We start from the raw sequence: 21,929 nt of genomic DNA on the forward strand, positions 1-21,929 counted from the left end.
AGAGAAACGCTGTCTCGAAAAAAACCAAAAAAAAAAAAAAAGTATGCACGTGGAGGGCCATGGAATAATAGATATTCAAGCGTGCATGTGGAGGGCCACGGAATAAGAGGTCTGAGTGTGCACGTGGACAGCCATGGAGTAAGAGATGTCTGAATGTGTGCTGGGCATGGGGTGAGCCATGTAAGAGTGTGTGTGCATGGAGGTGCATGAGGTCAGACAGCAGGACTAAGGACACATACTTTATGCTCCGTCTGTGAGGAAGCAGAAACATGGGAGAAGAAAGGTCCAGTGCTGAACCTCAAGAGAGCCTGTTCTTTCCAAGGATCATCACAGGAAGCCCACCTGGGGAGTACTCATGGGATCATCTTCCCCCCTCTCTTGGATCTTAGCCACAGCCCCACAAGTTAGAAGGTCTTAACAAACAGACAGACACCATCTCTATCATGACCTAAAAGAAAAGGAAATGTTTTCTCCTTCCTAGTGTCACTAATTGATGAACCTACTGAGCAGACTAGAATAACTAAAAAGACAAGGAAATTATCTATCGGGTGATTTAACATTTTTTTCTTGAAACCATAAATTATCTCTAAGTGACACACAGTTTCTAATCATTAAGTCTGATTTCAATTTGGTCTGTATGCTGCGCCTCATACTTACAGTCCAGGGGGAGGACAATGAAAGAGTAAAGGGCTGACCTTTCCCTCCTCAGCTTTCATACCTCACACGAGGCAACAGCTCGACGGCCGACGGCCGACGGCCAAATGACTAGTGCTCCAGCAGTTCTCTCCCGCTCCTTGCCATTGGTATGCTCCCTTCACTCCAGCACAGACACTTTGTAACGAACCTAGTTTTTCTTGCCAAAATTGCTTCCCAAAAGGAGATCTATCAAACGGCCTTTGCCAGCTCTCTCCAGTCCTGGATACAGTAACAGTCCTGGATACAGTAACAGCTATACTATGGAAAAATTCAAACAATAAAGCAAAGCCCAAAGTTTTGATGCTTCACTGCCTATGAAGAACCTTTTAGAATAATGCATGCAGTTTGGTTCTCATTAGTTAGAGAAATTAAAGAATACCTCTGATTACTGATAAGACCCAATTACTGATAAACTGAAACTACAGAATGTCAAACAAAACAGAAAATACAATATAAGAGACTGAGCATCCGGGGCTGGAGAGATGGCTCAGAGGTTAAGAGCATTGCCTGCTCTTCTAAAGGTCCTGAGTTCAATTCCCAGCAACCACATGGTGGCTCTGTAATGGGGTCTGGTGCCCTCTTCTGGCCTGAAGGCATACACACAGACAGAATATTGTATACATAATAAATAAATATAAAAAAAAGAGACTGAGCATCCCTATGCCAAAAATTTATTATCCAACGTTCCCAAATCTGAATCTTTTGAGCAACAATATGATTCCATAGTAGGAAACTCCATAACCAACATTATACAGTAGATCACAGTCAAAATGCATGCACAACAGAAATTTTATTAAAAGCATGTATGGTATCATCAACTTGTGTATAAAGTCTATATGGAACACAAATGAATTTTGTGTCCAGACCTGGGTCCCATTCCTGAAATGCCTCACTATGTATGCAAGCATGTCTTTCTTCCTTTCTTTCTTTCTTTCTTTCTTTCTTTCTTTCTCTTTCCTTTTTTCTAAGATTTATTATTTAGTATGTATACAGTGTTCTGCCTGCATGTATCCCTGAAGGCCAGAAGAGAGCACCAGATCTCATTACAGGTGGTTATGAATTGTGAATGTGGTTGCTAGGAACTGAACTCTGGATCTCTGTAAGAAGCAGTCAGTACTCTTTAACCTCTGAGTCATCTCTCCAGCCATATGCAAATATTTCAAATCCAAAACATTCTGAAGTCTCAAACAGTTCTCCTCCCAAATGTCTCAGATACGAGTGTTCAGCCTGCATATCCTAATGCTATAAGACCACCTTATTAAACCACTAAATTCCCAGACTAGTGCTGGCACACATCTTTGATCCCAGCACTCAGGAGGCAGAAGCAAGCAGATCTTTGTAAGTTCATAGCTAGCCTGGTCTACATAGCAAGTTTGGGCCAGCCAAAGATACACAGTTAAATAGTATCACAAATTGTTTACCCTATCATGATCAACTTCAACCTCATCATCATCCTCAGCCTCACCATCAGGCCCTCTAGCTATAACCCATCTGCCCCCGTTAATACTTTACACCAGAAGTGTTCAAGGCATGGCCAGTGCAAAATGCCACCTGATGCTATAAAAGCTCCCAAACCAGCCTTTTATTTCTGGTTTTAAAATTTCATTTCACAAAATCTGTAGGTTCAGAGATTCAAAAAGGAGTTCTAAGCTAACTGAATGCCACGAGGTCAGGTAGTGGAGAAGCAGCAATAAGGCTTGCTCTCCAGACTTCAATTCGGAGTTCTTTCCTCCTGTCAGGCAATCGCTCTCCACACATCCCACATAACCTGACACACAGACCACATCATCACCTTCTTCCACGAAGCAATGCCATCCTTATTGCTTCTAACAGATGAAGAACAAGGCTTCGGGCTAACATGACAAGGAGGAAGTGATTTCTCAGGAAGTGTGGGTATAGCTCCATGATGGAGCACATGAACAGTATGCGTGTGGCCCTGGGTTCAATCCCCAGTACCAAAAGTAATGACATCCAATACTGTGTGGCATGCACTGGAGGGATGTCAGCCAGGCTTTCTGTGACCATGGAATGTTTTAATAAACTCAAACATAAAGCATCTCACTGACAGGAGAGAAAGTCAGCCTCAGTTCTCTTTTACTTTTAAGTCCCTAAAATCCCTGTATATCCACAACACTGCCACCTTCAAAATAAAACAAAGTGGTTCTAGAAGAGTCAATTAAAAATGCTTTAATTTATTTTGGTATAAAAGTTACACATATTTAACAATATTCTTCTCCTCAAACAGATAACACTAATGGCATCCCTCCTTTACACATGATAAATCAGTGTGGAGGGGCACATCTGCTTGATTAAACTTCTCAAATCTTTACTTTTGAGAGTTTTATAACATATAGGCAAGATTCTAAATACACTTTATAACTAAGATGGGATAAAAGTTATTTTCTCTCAACTGACAGCTACATCCTAAGTGAATTTAACATACTACATTAATCTTGAATACAGAAACGTAATAAAAAAAAAAAAGCCTTAAATCCTGCACAGGAGTAAAAGTGAGGCTTTAAGTGCCACTCCTTGAGAGCAGCAAGGTGACCTGGGTTAGCCCTCTAGCCTTGCTCAGGCGCAGAGGCAAAAGGAGCCACTTTTTCTAACTGCATAAGGTTACCAGGTTCATTACTAAGGAGTTTTGAGAGCCAAAAAGGCTTCTCACTCCTGGCACAGAAGTCCGGATTCAACTCTTCTTGCTCATGGGGTAGGGGACTAAAGTTTGTGCTGGTATTTACAGATCTGGCTTAAGCAAGCCTTGGGCGCACAGTAAGGAAAACCAAAGAGAAGTGACTTCAGTATTTCTCACCTGGATCTCAACTAGGAGAGCACTTTTCACAAACTGATATCCATACAACCAATGTGCTTTTCCACTGCATACAGAAACTGGACCAAAATAACCTACTTATGCTTACACGTTTCTTAAGCGGCTAGTCTGGAAACTTAGTTACTGAATTTATTTCTGTGAGAGCTAGTGGTCCATGATTCATTTCAAAAAATCTAAATACTGGGATGTATCTTTCTCTTACCAGCTCCAAGAGTTCAGAAATTCCCCTCATCTTCTCTGGAGAAGCATCAGCAAGTGTCTTTCAGTCTTGGACTCTGTGCCCATTTATGTACGCACTGTTACATGGATGGGCCGCTAGTCTCCAGCAGCTGTATAATCACCTTGGTTTTGGCAGAGGTGAGGGTGTGGGGATGGGGTGGTGTCAAAATATATCTGTCTAATTTTGCTTTATGTACAATTGCTCTCTGAGGTACATAAGACAAATATTACTGCTGCCCCATCTTAGCAATGAGAAGACCAAAGTACAGAAGTTGCAAGACTGGTCCAAAGTCAGAGTCTGGTAGGGCTAGGATATGAAACCAGGTTCTTATTTCCCAGCCCAATCTCCCTTATCAGTCAGATAACAACTAGTCAGCAAAATGGGGCAAGGGACAGAAAGGTGACTGACTGTGGTTTATCCAGACCTTATTTTTAGACTAATCATATATGGTTTTATGAGTTATTACTAATTCTGGTTCTTTATTGTTTCACAATGAGCTAGCCACTAAAACCATCTGCCAGAGTATAAATTATTTTAACCTTATCACTATTTCTCCTTGCCATGCAGAGAAGTTCACTTCAAGAGTTTCACAAGGAAGTGACTCAGAGGCTGAGCAAGCTGACTGCATGGTCTCACGGCAGGCAGGTGGATAGGAAAGACTACCAAAAGGCGACAGCATCGAAGGCAAAAGCGAATGTGGGTCTTACACATGTCTTCCTCTCAGCCTAAGCTGTGAGGCAGAAAAGCAGCCATGAGGAAAATGATCTGCTGCCATGTGTTCAGACTTAGGGGCTTAGAAGGGAAGCCCACGTAGAGCAGCACACAGTAGATACTCAGCTCAGTGAGTGCTTGCCTAGCGTGCACGATGCTTTGAGTTCAAAAAAATATAAAGAAAAGAAAATGGGGGCAGGGTGAGAGCTAACAGACCAGGACAGTGGAACACACTTTTACCCCCAAGGACTTTCACAGGCTATCTCTTCTTAGACATCAAGATACTACTGTCAGATAGACGAGGGCAGGTACTGCTGGGGTTGCCAATGGGCATAAAGTCTAAGAAACTTGCTGAAGGTCACACAGATATTTAGTGGACGTGTGCAGAAGAGAATGCGACAATTACATTGACCACCAAGACAAAGACTTACTGCTACAGCAGCATCATGTATGACACAGCATGTTTGAGAGAAATGCACTTCAATTTCATGTCCTGATTGAGTAATTTCGCTGTTGCTAAAGAAAATACAGTATAACATGTTCTAATTCCGTCATGTCATATTATATCCTATCATATTATTTATAGGTGTTCCAAGAGTAAATCAAGAGTTTCTGCCAAAATAGAAATAAGCAGATGATGTTTGGGGCATTTTTTAAAAACATGGTTTAATTATGCCTTACACGTCAAATTCATTTTCTGACTTTGTAAGCCCACTTAGGATTCAGTCCACTCTGAGGTACCGTTTAGTATCTTATGGGACACTTTAGGCTTCTGTTTCCCATTAAGGCTGAACTCACCCTTAGTGTGTCAAGGGGTGACCCACAAGGTCAGTAGGGCTTGCTTCTCAGTCTCAACTGCATTCCAAGAACCACAAGCTATGGAGGCATCTGGAAGGCAGGACTGAGCATGTGCAAACTGACAAGTGCCAGCTGAGGGGAAGGTAAAAAGCAGTGTGTCCAGATGTCTGGGAATCATTTATGCGTGCAGCCACATTCAACTATTTCTGGTCACGCTTCCAACTGCAAGAACACTGATCAGGCCTTTCGAACTAGCACTTTCTTGTCAAACATAATGAAATCATTATTTTAAGATGAAAAGAAAGGAAAAAAGATAGTTTTTCAAACCATTCATAACTGACTCTATTACTCTACCTTACAAAGAAATGAAATGCAAAAACATCTAGTGCTTTAAATAGTCAGGTCAGTCATGAGAAAAGAACGGCCACCTTTGCCAGAAGCTCGAGGTTCTGAGAGCAGAAGAGAGAAGCCTTCTCTGGGCTTGCAGTGAGTGTGGTGAGCAGCGGCTCCACATCGCAAAGCAAGCTTGGCTGCACCATGGTAACTGCAAACTCACCAGGGCCTGGGAACGCAACATCCTACACTTTCCCTATTATCCTCTTGCTTGTTAAAGGCTTATGAATATTCTATCTGAAATACAACTGACACGTGACACATAAATAAACATTTATATCAATAATAAAAAGTACATAATCCGACACATTGTTCTGGCCAATACAATACCACTACCAAAGATATCAATAGCTTTTCAATAGGTATGATGAACAAAGTAAATAAGATTTAAAGGTGTGACACACAGATCAATATATAGGATAATTCAATAATCTACTATATACAGAAAAACATATTTAGGGCTTCATTTCTGTTACATGTAATACATTATTCTTGAACTAGAAATCTTGTTTACCTTAATTATCTAGTGCTTATTTTAAAAGAAGCCCCACCACCATACCCTAGCTGCCCCTGACTACTATGAACAAAAACACACGCAGTTACTAGCAGAGAACCTCAGCTTCAGCTGGGCGGATGCCATGCTGCTCACTGCCAGGTTGCTCACTGGCCTGGTTTCTACCATATTCTTTGAGGTCACAATACTGACAACAGCAGTAAATTCAATCCCAGCCAGCTCTCTGCTCCAGTTTCTGGAGAAATCCCTTCCACAGAAGGGGAAAGAAGTTTCCCACCGCCCACTCCAGTCTCCACATGAGCTAAAATTCCCTTCGGGATGCTGTCTGAATCAGGCCAAGGGAGAGGATGACTCTTCTCCATGGAACTTCCTGCACAATCTGATGACATGCGACAGAGTGTTTCAGGTGCTTTCAGGATGTCATCTCTCATCCTTCCCAGAACTGTATATTCCCAGAATCTATACTGCTATCCCATACTCAGCAGAAACTGAGGCTCAAGGTCAAAGTGTCCATGAGCAGCATTTACTAAGTCTGTCCTTTCTCTCAAACTAGATCGCTGTTAAAATGATGTTACAGCTGTCTTAGGGACAAATCAATAGGCTTCCGCGTCTCTACTAGCTAAAGTATGTTATGATCACTAACTGAACGACTTAATTATGAGATCAATAAACAACTCCTTCAATTCCCTAGGTCAGTATGCATTTATTTTATAGTGAACCTGAACATCTGGCGACTCCCTGGATCAAACTCTTTACCTACTCTCCCGTCACCCACTCACAGCCAGACGGCGAGGAAAAGTCTGAACCCCAAGCTTAGTTCTTGTCAACTACAGAGAAGAAGTGACTCTGGAGAGAGATGAAAATGTAGGTCCAGAAGTGTAAAACCTTTGGTCCACAGGCTGCATGCACCCCAACACAAACTTGTGAACTTACTTAAAACAAGACATTCTTCTATGTGAATTTTTTTTTTTTGTCACAGTGACAGATTCTTGATAAGAAGTGAAGGGAGAAAGAAATATTCAGGTCTTTAGTTCTGGGGATACAGTCCATCATGTATCTGCAGAGGGAGGCTTCTGTACATCCTGACCTCCTCCTGGCAATCCACACTCACTACCCAGCCTCACCTCTTAAAGTTCTCCCGAAACAGCACTGCCAAGTAAGGATCAAGTGTCCAGACACAAGAGCCTGTGACGTCACAGTCCACAATCCCACCCTCAATCTTTCTCTCCTCTGCAGGCTCTTGGTGAGAGCTACCGTTCAGCCCACTCTGCAACTCCCCTGCCTTCCACTCCTGTCGTTCTCCTTTTCATCCTTCCCATCATCAAATTACAGGGGGGCCACACAATCTGTCCGTCTTTAAAAACTTTCTTCCCTCAAGCCGGGTGGTGTTGACCTCTTTGAGTTCAAGGCCAGTCTGGTCTACACAGCTGGTTCTAGGACAGCCAAGGAACTTCCCTCCATCTTCACTGGTGGAATAATGTGTCATTTTCTTCCCCTCTCGCCCAATCCTGGTCCTTTTCTCTCACTTCACAGAGTATCACTAAGGGCCACCTCCTGGAGGGAATGCGGTGTCCCTCCGCCCACCTCCCAGTTCTCTAGACAAAACCCCTAGGTAAACTACTGGACCCAGGACTTAACTTCTTTTATAAAATTAAGAGGCTGCTGGGCGGTAGTGGGGGCTCACGCCCTTAATCCCAGCACTCAGGAGGCAGAGACGGGTGGATCTCTGTGAGTATGAGGCCAGCCTGGCTACACAAAGAAACCTTGTCTCAAAAAAATAAAAACAAACAAACAAATTAGAGGCAACTGGGGGTGAAGAAATGGCTCAGAGGTTAAGAGCACCTAACGCTCTTACAGAAGATCTGGGTTCAGCTTCCATTGTTCACGTGGTAGGTAAAGCTCACAGCCATCCACATCTCCAGTTCTAGAGGATTTGATACCCTCTTCTGACCTCTACAAACACTGCACATTTATGAATGTGATTCACATACATATATTCAGGCAAAACACTCAAACACATATTTTAAATCTTATAAAAAATTAGGAGGTTGTGATTACAGCAGCATTTTAAAAAGTAGATTCTGTGGAGTGTCAGTCTTTCCCCAGGTGTTTTCTCATTAGCTCAGTTAAGGAAATTTCTAAATATCCTTTCCTCTGGAGAATCACATTGCACTAAAGCACATTAGAGGCTTTGCAGTATTTAAGGAAATTCTTTTATCAAGCATTCCCCAAGCTTACTTGACCACAAAATCCTGTTCTCCTATTATACTTATTCACGTCCTAATTAATTCATATTACGGAGCAAACTTTTGAAAATACTGCACTGGAGGCACAAGGACTACTAAAGTGCTAATAAGCATTGTATGGTTCTGATTAAGATCCAACACTTAACACCAAACAGACACTGAGACGGACTTCTGTGACTATAAAAATGAATCTCACTGTAAGAATGCTCACCTCAAGCAGCCATGTTACTTGATAACTAAGAGATCTATCTAGAGTCTTTCCTATAGAACATCTCACTAGTGAGCTGTATATCCAAGCCTAAATCCATGTATGAGACAAACAAGTATCAAACACAAATGCAACTTTAAAATAACTGTAGAGGCAGCTCTAAAGGACCAAAATAAAAATCAGTAAGCACAGAAATGGATCCCAAGGCCAAGTAACTGACAACTAAATTCCCAAAATTGTAACATCCACTTCAAGGCAATGGTCGTACAGAAGGAAAGATCACAATGATCTGGCTCATCCATCAGCTTCTGGCTTGAGTTGCTGAAAGGCTGAATCCCATCTGGTTCTGGAGCATTCAGTGTGGGACACAGGAAGAAGACAAGAGGGTGGGCTCCTGGGCATTGACCATTTGGGTCCAAAGCTTCTACCTGCTTCTCTCTTCTGTCATCTAACTTTGTGGTCCACTGCCTGGTTCCTCCCATGCTCAGGAATCTGCTGTCCTTAGGCTTTGTAACCCTAGATACTTTCCCTTCCTCAGTGAATGGCTCAGGATGTCTAGAAGAATGGGGTGGATTTGGACACATGCTCAGTAGATAATCACACCCAGCAGCCACATCCTCTGGCCTAGAATTTCCTTCAAACACTGGGAAATAAGGTATTAGCTATCTAAGTGAGCAATTCTTTTCAAACTAGGTTTCACTAAAATGATAAGATTACCTACAGGGGCTGGGCATGGTAGTGAATGCCATTAATTCTAGCACCTGGGAGACAGAATCAGGTAAAACTGTAAATTCAAGGCCAGTCTGGTGTACATAGTGAGTTCCAGGCTACCAAGTCTACACAGGGAGTCCCTGTCTGAATGGGGGATGAGAGTGGGGTGGGTATTACCTGTAGGGCTGCATGTAGTAGTAGTTATTACAGTTAACTTTAAAGAAAAAAAAAAGAGAGAGACCTTTAATCTCAGCACCAGACAGGGAGAGGCAGGCAAATCTCTGAGTTCAAGGCCAGCCTGGTCTACAAAGTGAGTTCCATGACAGCCAAGGCTACACAGAGAAATCCTGTCTCAAAAAACAAAACAAAACAAAAAAGCAACAAAAAAGAAAATGAACAAACAATCCCCCCCTAAACTTACCAGCAGATGAAGGGTGAAAGGTGAGAGGGCACAGGGAAGTGGCACATCAGAAATGGCCGAAATTCATTGCATAATGACGGGACTGAGGTAAACTATACTTTGACCTAGCTTGTACTTTTATTATACCTGGTTTTCAACACTGTATATGAAGTACATTTCTTTTCTTCTAACTCTCAACATATTAACTATAAAAGGCAGATAACATTTCAGGTTAGCATACCAAATAAAAACCACAGTACGCAGAATAGGGCAGACTTGGTCAGTGAGAAACACAAAGGAGCCAATGCAGCACCTAGCTGGTCCAGTTAGGAAGAAAAGCATTTGCTCTCCTCAGGCTTTCAGTAAAAACATTCTAGACATTGCCTCCCAAACAAAGCCAGCTGTGGGACTGCAACCTGATTCAAATGCTTGAGTCTTACATAACTGTAAGATGGAAGGAGGGCAAAACAGAGTCTTGAGGAATATGAAGAAAACACACAGGCTATAGGTTTCTAAGCACTTAACTCAGCAAAGCAAACACCACAGGTGAAGTCTCATGCCTCTTCTAAGAGCTGGAGCTTGCTCTAAAAGAATAGTCCAAAGAAATCTCAAATCCACTACCTTCCATAAGCTCTATGACTATATGAGATAATATATTTTATCACTGATGACTGATTATTTATAGGACTAAGATAAACCAGTTAAATCATTTGTCATCAAGCTTTAAGGTTCCCATTCATGTTCATCATCAGAATTAAGATCATTAAAAAGTTTGTGAGGGCCATCAAGATGGCTGAGGGTGAAGGTGCTTGTGGTTAAACCTGATAACCTGAGTTCAATCCCTGGGCTCCACATGGTAGAAAGAGAGAGCCAGCTGTGAGCTGTCCTCCAAGCTCACCCAGGCACAGTAGCCCAAGGTGTTTTTGCTGTCTCTTACTTGAAAGACAGCTGGGGGGGAGGGGGTGTTGAACTGGCCTGGTACTCATCTTCCCCATCTACCTTCACTAATCTAAAGGCCATAGGCCAAATTGTAGGTATAGGTGCAAACACTAATAACACAATGAGAAACACACATGACTATCACTGGATTTATTCAATTAGTCAAATTTCAGAAGTAACCTCTACTTGAGAAATAGAATCATAGTAATTAAACTATTCTTAAATCTGATACTGGCATGATATGCATTACCAGGCAGAGTACCTGGCAGCGGGTCAGCTCAAATTCTGCTAGCAGCTCTATCACTGATGTCTGGCAGGTTATGCCACCACTGTACTTCAGGTTCTTACCTTTGAGGGTAGGCATGGTTGTCTGCTTTTCTAAAATTTAGAATTTGGAATGACCAAGGCCCTTGAATCTTTGATGTGAAGATCATCAAAAGGAACTACAGAGATGGCTCAGCTCAGTGATGGTTAACAGTACTTAATGTTCTTGCAGAGAACCCAGTTTCTGGTCCAACCGGGCAGTTTACAATCAGCGGTTACTCCAGGGGATATGATGCCCTCTTTTGGTTTACATGGGCACCTGCGTGCATGTGGTACACACAAACTGGCGCAGGCATACACATATACACACAAATAAAAACTACATACATCTTAAAAAATAAATACATAAACAAAGATGATCAGAAATGGGGGTAGGGTATGTAGCTTAATTAGTAGAGTGCTTGCCTTGCATGCACGAAGAAGTTCAGAGTTGGATTCCCACCATCCCATAAGTCTGGGCGCAGCGGTACACATCTGGAATCCCACAAGTTGCAAGTTCAAATGTCTGGGGCTATATGAGATTGTCTCAATTAAATAAATAAGTAAAAAATTAAAGACCATTACAAATAAGGTACTCTCGCTTTTGACAAATGTCACATTCAGAAGTTAGCTACCTTTCACTCTCCATATTAAGAGCCCATCCACTCTTCTCAGAAAAATCCCTTCTTCAGGAAGGAGTCTTCTAGCCAACCATCAAAGATACTATGCCTCGAGTCATTAAACTGCCCGCAGTGCTCTGTTATTGCTTTTTTTTTTAAATGTTTGTATTTTGCTCTAGACTTAAGACATAGAGATAAAGATCATGTGGTTCTTGCTCAGTGACTTCCGATGTCCTCCATCACCAAGTGCTTGGCAGACAGGTGTGCGGTACACACTTATTCATTAGATGTTTAGGGGGAAAGACAGCCAGTGGAGTCCCTAATCAGAAAGCTAGGGAGGACTGGCAGGGCCACTGAAATCTAACGTTAAGAACATCACTCTGTCTCCACACAAGATGGGAGATGGGTTTTTCCGGGGCAGTTAACTATAATAAAGAAAGTTCCTATACCACTTCGGTATCATTATCAGTGTACCATTTCATACCTTCCACAACACGTTTATAACACGTGTGGTCTCATGACCAAAACTCTCCATCCAAATAACTCATAGGTATAAAAGCCACTCATCCTGAAAGTTTTTATAAATGTTTTAGAAATTGGCCATTTTTGTAGTACTCACAACATAATATTCCCTCTACAAACAAACTTGCTAAAACAAGGTCTTTTTTTTTTCCTTTAGGTCCTTTAAAACCTTTAGGTTTTAGGCCACTGAAATGAACAATGATTCCTAATTAAACCTCAGACTTACGGGATATAGTGGTCCTATTTTCTCACAGGACAGAGGGAGGCAATTTGAGAGCTTCTGCTAACTGCTAACAGGACTTCCCAGGGAATTACTGGTAAATTAATCCAGACAGCTAAGATCCCACAGTAAACTTCCCAAGTTGCATGAGTTCCAAATTCTAAGGGGAAAGTGGACTGGAAAGCTGTCTGTTGAAGTGATGAGCACTGTAATGAGTGAAGCAATGTCTTTTTAAACTTTTCTGTGACTATGCAAAGTCCATGAACAGAAAGATCGTGAGCCACATTTGGAACAAGCTCCTGAGTGGAAGTATTATAGCTTCAAAAATCCATGACAGAAGAAGATTAGATGGGACCCAAGGTTTCCCACCATCTATAGTATTTCTTACCAGCCTGACTTACAACTTCATTTTAGAGACCATGAACACTTAACATGTTAACCTAATAAGCTTATCTTGCATCTCTTGAGTTTTAAAGTAGAACAAGATCATGAAAAGTATCCAAAACTGCAGTTAACTAAACAAAGTATTTATGTTTTAGGAAGTGTATGCTCCGCCTTTCCAAGGTGTTCTTTAGAAATCTGGGTGTGAAGCGATGCAGTATCTGATAGCTCCAGCGAGCGCTATGGAGGCCCAACTGTGTTGATACACAGTCTCTAATCTGGTCCATAGAACAGTACTGTGAAAATGCTTTTGTGATGAAATGAAGAACATAAGGTTCCAGAAATAACTCTTGACCAAGGATGCTAACTAAGGAAGTGCGAGAACTATCCCCTCCAATCCCTAGATGGTTGTTATTTCTAAAGGGCTGGGCTGCCCTCGCCCCTCCCCAGCTACTACTCAAACAAATAAATAAATAAGCAAGCAAGCAAGCCTTTAGCCAGTGGTGGTGGTGGTAGCCAGCATTTGGGAGGCAGAGGCAGGCAGATCTCTGTGAGTTCGAGGCCAACCTGGTCCACAGAGTGTGTTCCAGGACAGCCAGAGCTAGAGAAATCCTGCCTCAAAAAAACAAAACAAAACTTATTCAGAGGACTAAACCTAAGTTATAATAGCCAAAAACACTTGACTTTACAATTTGAATGAGTTATTACTATTCTCAATCACAGTTATATTATATCAAAGACTAGCCATACAAAAACAGGAAAAAAAATCTGTATTTAATGCCATTTCAGTGGCTTAAGTATTAGACAACACATAAAATTTTATCTTCATCTGAATAGTAGCTGGTCTTGTTAAACACTTGCTCTTTGGAATTTTCCCATAGCCATAAGAAGAAAAGGCAAATAAAGAAACCAGAAGTGCAAGCCACCTTATTACACAGGTATCCGAAATCACTTCAACGGGGAGTTTCCGTCGCTCAGAGACAAAGGACTTCTCAGAAACATTACTGCAATCTTATTGCTCATTTCTTACTCAACACAGCACTGCCAAAGAGGATGTTGCTTCCTTCCCACCTTAACTGCTTTCTGTGTTGTTCCTGTGACAGGTGGAGTCAGCAGAGAGAAGTCTGGCCTCTGGAACAACCCAAATGCCAACTTTCTTTATTTTTAAACTTTCTCTAAATGCTTCCATGTTATCTGATACTAAAAATCTTGCAAGGATGCATATTAGTTAAAGCTAGAGAACAAGTAACCAAACCTGGTCTAAGTTATATGCTTAAGCAAATCTGACAATAGAAACAAGCTGTACACACTTTCAATGTTTTAGTGAAAATCTGCTCACATTTGAAAGGGCTTACACTAAAAGTTTTCAAACAAAAATGCAAGACAATGTAAAATGCATTTCACATGCTAACTAGCCTAGGTGCCTTGCTGGAAAATATTACAGATTCCTGCTCCATGAGAGTCCTGATCAACAGCTGCTTCAGAAAGGACAAGGAGATATTAAGGGTAGAAAAGAATTTTGATTTTTGTTTCCATTTCTAGAGCAGAGGGCTGTAAGCAAATATTCAGGGAAGTGGAACAGACTTACGTGATTTATCGTAGACTGGAGAGCTTTGACATAATGGTTTAGCTCTCGATCCATTTTAGCAAATTCAACCATGGCCCTGTCCATACTGTATTCACTGCTCACTTCAGCTGAAAGAGAAAAAGAAATTGTGAATATTATTTTTCACTCCAAATGCCACATCTGGAAAAAGTTCAAACAACATAACCTCCAAAGGGCAGTAAAAGTACTGCATTTTCTTCAAAATCTCTTCAACAATCAACTTTGCCTATTTGTATGTCCCTCCCTTTCCAGAACTTTCCAAGGATTGGGAGTGATTTGGGTGAGGGGTTGTTTGCCTATCTCATGTAACATCTTGCTTTTCTTTCCTTGCCTCTGTCCTCTTGTAGAACAAGACAAATTTCTGTGCCTTCCCCAGCCTGCTGCATCTGACACATACACAGATCGGCTATGTTGTTATTACAAAAGAGGATTAAAGATTAAGAAAACAAAATGAACCACAAAAATCCTCAATTCTGAGCTCTGGCCTCTCTGCTGCCCTTCTGCAGCACATCTGGAGAAAGGCTCCAAGCCACTCCAGTTGTGTTCTCCACAATTCTGTTCTCAGGATCACCATCTTCATCCCTTCTCATGTTCCCACCCCTCAGGCTACACTGTTCTTCAACTGCAGTTCTCAGCTCCTCCAGACATCCTCTGGGCTCTGGAGCCTTAGCTAAAGCTACCTGCAGTAATACTTCCTTCCTTAGGCTTTGATGCTTACTACAACTTGGCTGGGAGTAGACTGGAGAAGGAAAAAGAAACCCACCATCCAGAGGATCTAGACTGATGCTGGATTTTACAGCATATATTTCAACCATCAAACTTGCCCCACCTAGGGGCTAGAGATGGCTCAGACATTTCAGAGTACACACAACTACCTGTAACTCCAGCTTCATCTGATACCTCTTTTGACTTCCTTGGATACCTGCACTCACATGCACAAAAGCTCTCCCCACCCCACACCTGCTGTGGGATAATGGTCTATACCCTGTCACTTGTATTTTAAGTAAATGCTGATTGGCCAGTAGCCAGGCAGGAAGTAGAGGTGGGCCAATGAGAATTCTGGGAAGAGGGAAGCGCATTCTGCAGTTGTGACCCAGCCACAGAGGAAGCAAGATGTGACTGCCTCACTGGAAAAGGTACCAAGCCACGTGGCCAACACAAACAAGAATTATGGGCTAATATAAGTTATAAGAATTAGTCAATAAGCAGAGCCTGAGATACTGGGCCAATTGGCTTATAATTGATGTAGACCTCTGTGTGATTCTTTGGGACTGAATGACTGCAGGACCAGGCAGGACAGAAATTTCAGTCCACACACACCCAACCCCACACAGACATAATTAAAGGTAAAATACATCTTTTAAAAACTGCCACACTTAGCCAGGTATGGTGGCACAGGTAGGTAACCCCAGCACTCAGGAATATGAGGTCAGCCTAGCGTACATTTGCCACATTCCAACATTCCCCACCTGACACATACACACGCACATGCACTTATGAACACACATACATATTTTCACAGAGCCTTTCCTAAGATTCTTTATCAGATTTAATATGCACATGCTTCAAGACTTGAGCTCAAATTCCATCTGTTCTGAAATTATACCAATCTAGAAGAAACTATTTGCTTAATTATTTTCACACACCCACACTTCATACTTGGCACCATAAACAATTGTGCCTTTCTTACATTTTTCCATAGATAAGAATGGTGTATTAGTATTTCTGAGACCTAAAAAAGTTGTAGAATTAATCTTTCTTCTATATTCTCCAAGGACCACTATTTCCTAAATCTGGAAATATCCAACCTGATATTCTATAGAATTAAAATAGAGAATTTTCCCATCCTCACAGGTAATTTCCAGTGTTATCTAGGACAACAAACAAGTTACCCACTGAATGGAGAACACCAGCCAAGCTCAGCCACTCAAAAGTCCAGGGTGCGCTAGTCTACGAGTACTTGCAACCAAACACACAGATGGAAGCTGCTAAAACCAACTGTGAGGCAACAGAGAGAATACAGAGAAAAGGTCGGAGGGAACCAGAATCCTACAAAGAACCTGGGGGCAGAGATGCTTCTAAGCAGCACTCAGTGTTAGAAATAATTTTTATTACCCATATATCTAATTGCACTCCCCTCACCAAACATGGTCTGGGGAGGCTCAGAATACTGAAATGTCTTCAATATGCCATCCTATGAACTTATTAGACTCAGCCCCTTCTATCAGTAATTGAATAAACCCACATGAAATATATGAACATTGACTTCCAAGCCAATATACACATTGAGAAGCTCCATGGGGAGAACTTAAGGCCTCTGGGAGAACCTGTCACCTGGCACATTGATTAAGAAACTGTTCCAAGAAGTTAGCACAATAACTAGCTGAAGTATGTCCCCCACCTCCACCCCAGCAAGCCAAGTCCAGAGGGCACAGATAATCCCTGCTCTGAATTATAAAATTCTAGCTGTCTGTAAGCAAGCCAGCATGAGGCTGTTGTACACGTCTACCGGGCCACGCCGATCAGCACTGTTTCTAACACTATACAGACCCACTGGAGCCTGTACCACCTAACAGACCAAGTGGGACTCGGTAAGGGAAGGGTCACAGAACAACCACTTCCTTGAAGAGAGTTTCTGTTTTGTTTTGTTTTTTCCTATTCAGGCAAACTCCAGGAAAACAAAGAATAGTATAATGACTGGAAGAGGGCTTCATTTTAGATTGAAATATTCTGATGCTTACATAATTGGAGAAGTCTCTAACCAGATGAAGCTGGCCTGCTTATGGTTCTTCTAAAGTCAGACGAACCTATAATTATGCAATCTCGGCAGCCACGCTATTCATTAGACACGTCATCTGTTGCTCAATGTTAAAATGCATCAACAGCAGTAAACTATTACTATTCTCTGCTTTGAAGCGCTGAAAAAGCATTGAAGCAGGAATGGGGGGCTTAGTGCTAGAATGAAACTCAACGTCAAACAAAATTCACGAGACTTTAATGAGAGGAAGATGATGACTGAGGCAGGAACAAAGTCTGAAGGCCAAACAGTGGCCATTGCTACCAGTTGTCCTGAATGGGAAAGACCATGGCAAAAAGAAGAGACAGAGCTGAGAAGGGAGAGAGGAGACGAATTAAGTTGCTTTTATGTAGATGGACCCTCGAGTAGGAATGACTCCAGGTTGTGGCTAAAACTCCAGAAGTAAGCATGGCAATATGGGAGCATGAGACGTTTTCCCCATTCAGTACCAACAGTGTCGAGGGTTGATTCACACCTATTTGCTTAGTATAATTTTCTAGGTCTCGGGTTTAAAAGCAACAGCAGAGGGGGAAGCAGTTCTTTATCGTGGCACGGCTGAGTCCACCTGGTTATGATCAATAGACCAACCCGATTGCTGTTGCCGACCACGACCAGATTAGTGAGGGCGGATGGAAGTGCCGCAGCTCTAGACCAACTACTCTACACGGGGCCTTCCCTAACCGCAGGTGGCTGTACTGCAGCCCAAGGCATGCACCCAGAGGTTTGGGAAGTAGAGTTGAAAGCCATTCATGATCTCTCAGTCTTCACTAGCACTGCCTTCAGTGAAACAAACATCAAAGTCTAGGTTTGCCCTTCTTGTCTCTCCAAGCAAACCACACACAGGCCACCATCGCTCCATGTGTGTCTTTTTGATTGCCCTACTGAAAGCTCCCCACGATCTCAGCCATAAGGTCTTTTCCCAGACATCTCTCTACTGTCCAGAACAGGTCCAAATATTCCATCCCTTATAGATCAATAAAGCCTCTTTACCTTTACAAGTAGGACATGTGTGCACACACACTAGGGAGGCACACCCTCAAAACAAATGTCACCTACTTACTCTTTCCATCTGCCTATCTGATTCAGGTGAACAGCTTGGTCCAAGGCCAAGCTATTTTCTGAAATTTTGTCCTAAACAAATAAAATAAAAACTGTGGGATCAGGTTAATTTTTCTATTCTACAAAGCTACAAATAAGCATGCCTGGACAGAAACAACCATACGTATAGTTGTTCAAATTCAACACCATGTATTTTATTAGTAAATTACCACGCTAAGACAAAGCAGACATTTAGTGTTGCTAAGGGTTGCTGACTATGAGTCAACATGACTCACACACTCAGAAGAATCTGATAAACATTAAATGTCATAAAGGACATATACCATTTTGGCAAGAAAGAGGGAAGGCAGCAAGGGGTTGCCTGACTTTGTTTTATATTTCTTAGAAAAATAGCACATGTAGCTAGAAGATCTTATTTTCTGAAAATTGGGAATAAGTACTTCCAGATCTCTTCAGATAAGAACTTGATTCTTCAATATTTTATTGAAAAAGCGCTTACTCTTTTGTTGGAGACATGCAAACAGGTGACAATAGAAACCATGCCCTGAACTTCTCACTGTCAAAATCAAAACCAAAACATTACTTCTCTGTAAAATCAGCTCCAATTATCTATCTCTAGTGACATATATCTCTGTGTGTGTCTCTTGGCAGACAGATATTAAGCAATCAACAATCATTAGGAGTTGAATTTAATGACTTATTCACTGCTTGAGCAATCTTTAATAGAAACTGGTTACTTCTCACTACACTGCACTTCAAAGTTGTAATTATTCCTCCACACAGATATTAGTGTGGTAAAATTAAAACTGAATCCCCACATTACAACTGCAACCCACTGGAGGTAAGAGTGGAGTATCGGGTGCATGACATAAGCTAGTCAGCAGTTTGTTTCTTCCGAAACTCCAGGAGAAATCTTGGAGAATCCTTCACCCTAACTGCCATCTGCCTGCCTACAGCTCTCTTATCACATGACAAACACAAAAGTGGGAAGCTACCTACTACATAACAAAAAGGCAGCTCTGGAATCCAGATGTAAAACCATCTCAATTACTTTATTACAGGCTGTGTAGTCTTTGGAAGGACAGTTTCCACATCTCTATAATGGGTACCAGAACAGTACTGGGGGCTGGAGAGATGACTGAGTGACTAAGAGCACTTGTTATTCTTGAGAGAACCAGGAATCAATTCCCAGGACCTATATGGCAGCTCACAAGAACCTGTAACTCCAGATCCAGACATGATGCCTTCTCTGGCCTCTGTCAGCACAGGTATGCATGTGGTATACATCCAGGCAGACACTCATACACTCATAAAACTAAAAAAGAAAAAATCGTTTAAAACAATAAAAAGATAAAGAATATCACCAAATTCATAAAGTTGTTATCAGGATTAAAGAAGACATATAGGTACAGTGCTCAGTGCAAAGCCTGGCTCTGAGTAAGCACTAACCAAACATATCTGTCACTAAAACCACTGCAGAGTAGATAGATAATCTACAAATGTAACATGTCCAAATCCTAAAAGCATCCTGCCCTCAGAACTAAAAAGTAACAAGTTTGAACTAACTTGCAAAGCACCAAGAACTCACAGACTTCATGTTCAGTGAGAAGTATTGCAAACATTTCTTCCCAAGTCCAGAAATTTCTTTAACTCGCAGATGCTCCCTGAGCACTACCTACAGATCAGGCAGGAGGACTGCCTTAAAGGAAGAGAAACAGCAGCTACCACTGTCACAGGAAACAGAAATGGGTTAGCAAAAGGCCATGGCTGTTCACCAGACCGGGGTAGAGGCTAAACAAATGGTTGCACTGCTCCCCATGGAGACTGATTCAGAAGTAAAATAGTCAGACAAAAACACTGGCGATGAACAAAGACACCATGAGCGGAAAAACTGAGCAGCCCTCAATGGGCACTCTGTACTAGATCTGTGAACACACTACCTCCTGATTCAACATAAATTGGGTATTATTAAGCACACAATAAAGATAAGGAAACTAACTCCCAGAGAGGTGAAATCATCCAGCCAGGTCATGAGTTAATAAATAGTGGAGTTATGACTTGACGTTAGCACCGGAGGCACAAGCCACAGTGTCTGAACTAACTACCACAGAAATAGACAAAGCATACTTCATACAGAAGCCACGGGTAATGCATGTGCTGTGCCTTATCTAAAGGCTTCCTGCTGAATTGCCTTCATCTGAGGGAAAAGAGAGGGGGAAAGAGACTAGTTCCCTGCGCTCCTCCTCACACTTCATCGCCCTTCATTAGACAGACAAAGGAAACATTTGCTGGCACCCAATAAACTACCATGTCACAAATCACAGAAATGAATGCTGCCAGCTACTAAAGTACCATGGGCTCCTCTCATCTTACAACACACCCAGAGACTCTCTTGTCCCCACAAGGTTTCAGCGTCAGGTCTTTCACTTGACTGTAATCATGTGCCCGACCCTCAACCGTCCACTTCTCCCTACTAGACTGGAAGGAACAGTGAGGTCCAGGATGGAGGAAGGAGTCACAGCAGCACTGCCCATCAAGCATCACTTCTGTCCGGTGTGGGACATTTTATCTACAGTGTTGGACTTGGAGACCCAGGAAAGAAGCTTAGGGAACAGAGTTTGGCTCCTGCACAACTTTCAAGCCATAAAGACAAAGAGGAATATCTTCTGATAAACCTCTAATGGTGACTGAGAAACTGAAAGATGATACTGGTAAATCATCCAAACACCATACCTCAAACCTAGAAGACCCATGAAAAGTGAAGGCTATTTTCCTTTACTAATTATACTAGCCAATATTCTCAACATAAACCTCACTTAAGCTGGTAATGCGGAGTTATGAGGTTTCGCCACATATTTAAAAACAATGCTTTAAGACTGATAGAGCACGTGGTTGAGAACTGACATGACACACTAATGGTGTCTCCAGCCTGCAAGCTCTCTGCCTAATCAACATGCTATAAGGTCACTGACAGGGTAACCTTGTCACAGAGCTGTTTTATGTATGACATGGCACCTTCTGAAAATGACTACAGACATCACAACAGTGATAGACAGAATGGAATTAAAGACTCAAACGTGACACGTTAGGAGAAGTGACTTTCAGTCTCCCAAGTGAAATCAGTGTTCTTTAGCTGCCTCGTCTTCCTGTACAGGAACAAATAAAAAGAGAACATGGCCTCTTTTAACTCCAGGATAACTTTAACTGCTCTAAAGTAACAACATAAAAGTAAACAAAAATAAGTTCCATGTGAAAAAGAAGGACAGGCGACACTATGTGAGGAGGAGAATTTATTAGACTGACCTACAGGCTGTGATCTAGCTAATCCAGCAATAGCTGCCTATGAACAGAAAGTTCAAGAATCCAGTAGTTACTAAATCCATGAGGGTGGTCATCTCAGTCAGTCTTCAGTATACATTGGAATCCCAAAGAAGTAGATTCTTTGTGCTAGGGAGAGCAAGGGCGAGCAGGCAAATAACAAAAGCTTCCTTCTTCTCTGTCCTTATATAGGCTTCCAGCAGAAGGCAAGGTCCAGATAAGATCTGGATTAAAGGTGTGCCTTCCTACCTCAAAGTAGATCTTTCCATTTCAAATTAAGCGGAAATCCCTCACAGGCATGCCCTCTATTTTTGAATGTGTTACTTCCAGATGTAGTCAAGTTGACAACCAAGAATAGCCACTGAAACATAATTTCTGTGATTACTTTTAAAAAGTCAAATAAATTCAATTTTATACAAATAATAGCAAACCAATCA

At 41.9% G+C, this 21,929-nt stretch overlaps 1 protein-coding gene across 5 annotated transcripts in view; it reads right to left on the reverse strand.

The window, feature by feature from the left end:
* Positions 1-21,929, reverse strand: part of Nsmce2 (NSE2 (MMS21) homolog, SMC5-SMC6 complex SUMO ligase) — a 208,979-nt gene that overhangs the window by 152,870 nt on the left and 34,180 nt on the right. For all 5 annotated transcript variants that reach the window (XR_003377501.1, XR_001229063.1, XM_005354563.1 and 2 more), the window contains exon 3: positions 14,301-14,407. Coding sequence is in view for 3 of the 5 variants with exons in the window: in XM_005354563.1 (XP_005354620.1) it covers positions 14,301-14,407 (107 nt within the window). In the remaining 2 variants the exon portion in view is untranslated. The remainder of the gene's footprint in view (positions 1-14,300; positions 14,408-21,929) is intronic.

This window comes from Microtus ochrogaster, chromosome 15 (assembly GCF_000317375.1).
Source record: "Microtus ochrogaster isolate Prairie Vole_2 chromosome 15, MicOch1.0, whole genome shotgun sequence".
Classification (NCBI taxonomy): domain Eukaryota; kingdom Metazoa; phylum Chordata; class Mammalia; order Rodentia; family Cricetidae; genus Microtus; species Microtus ochrogaster.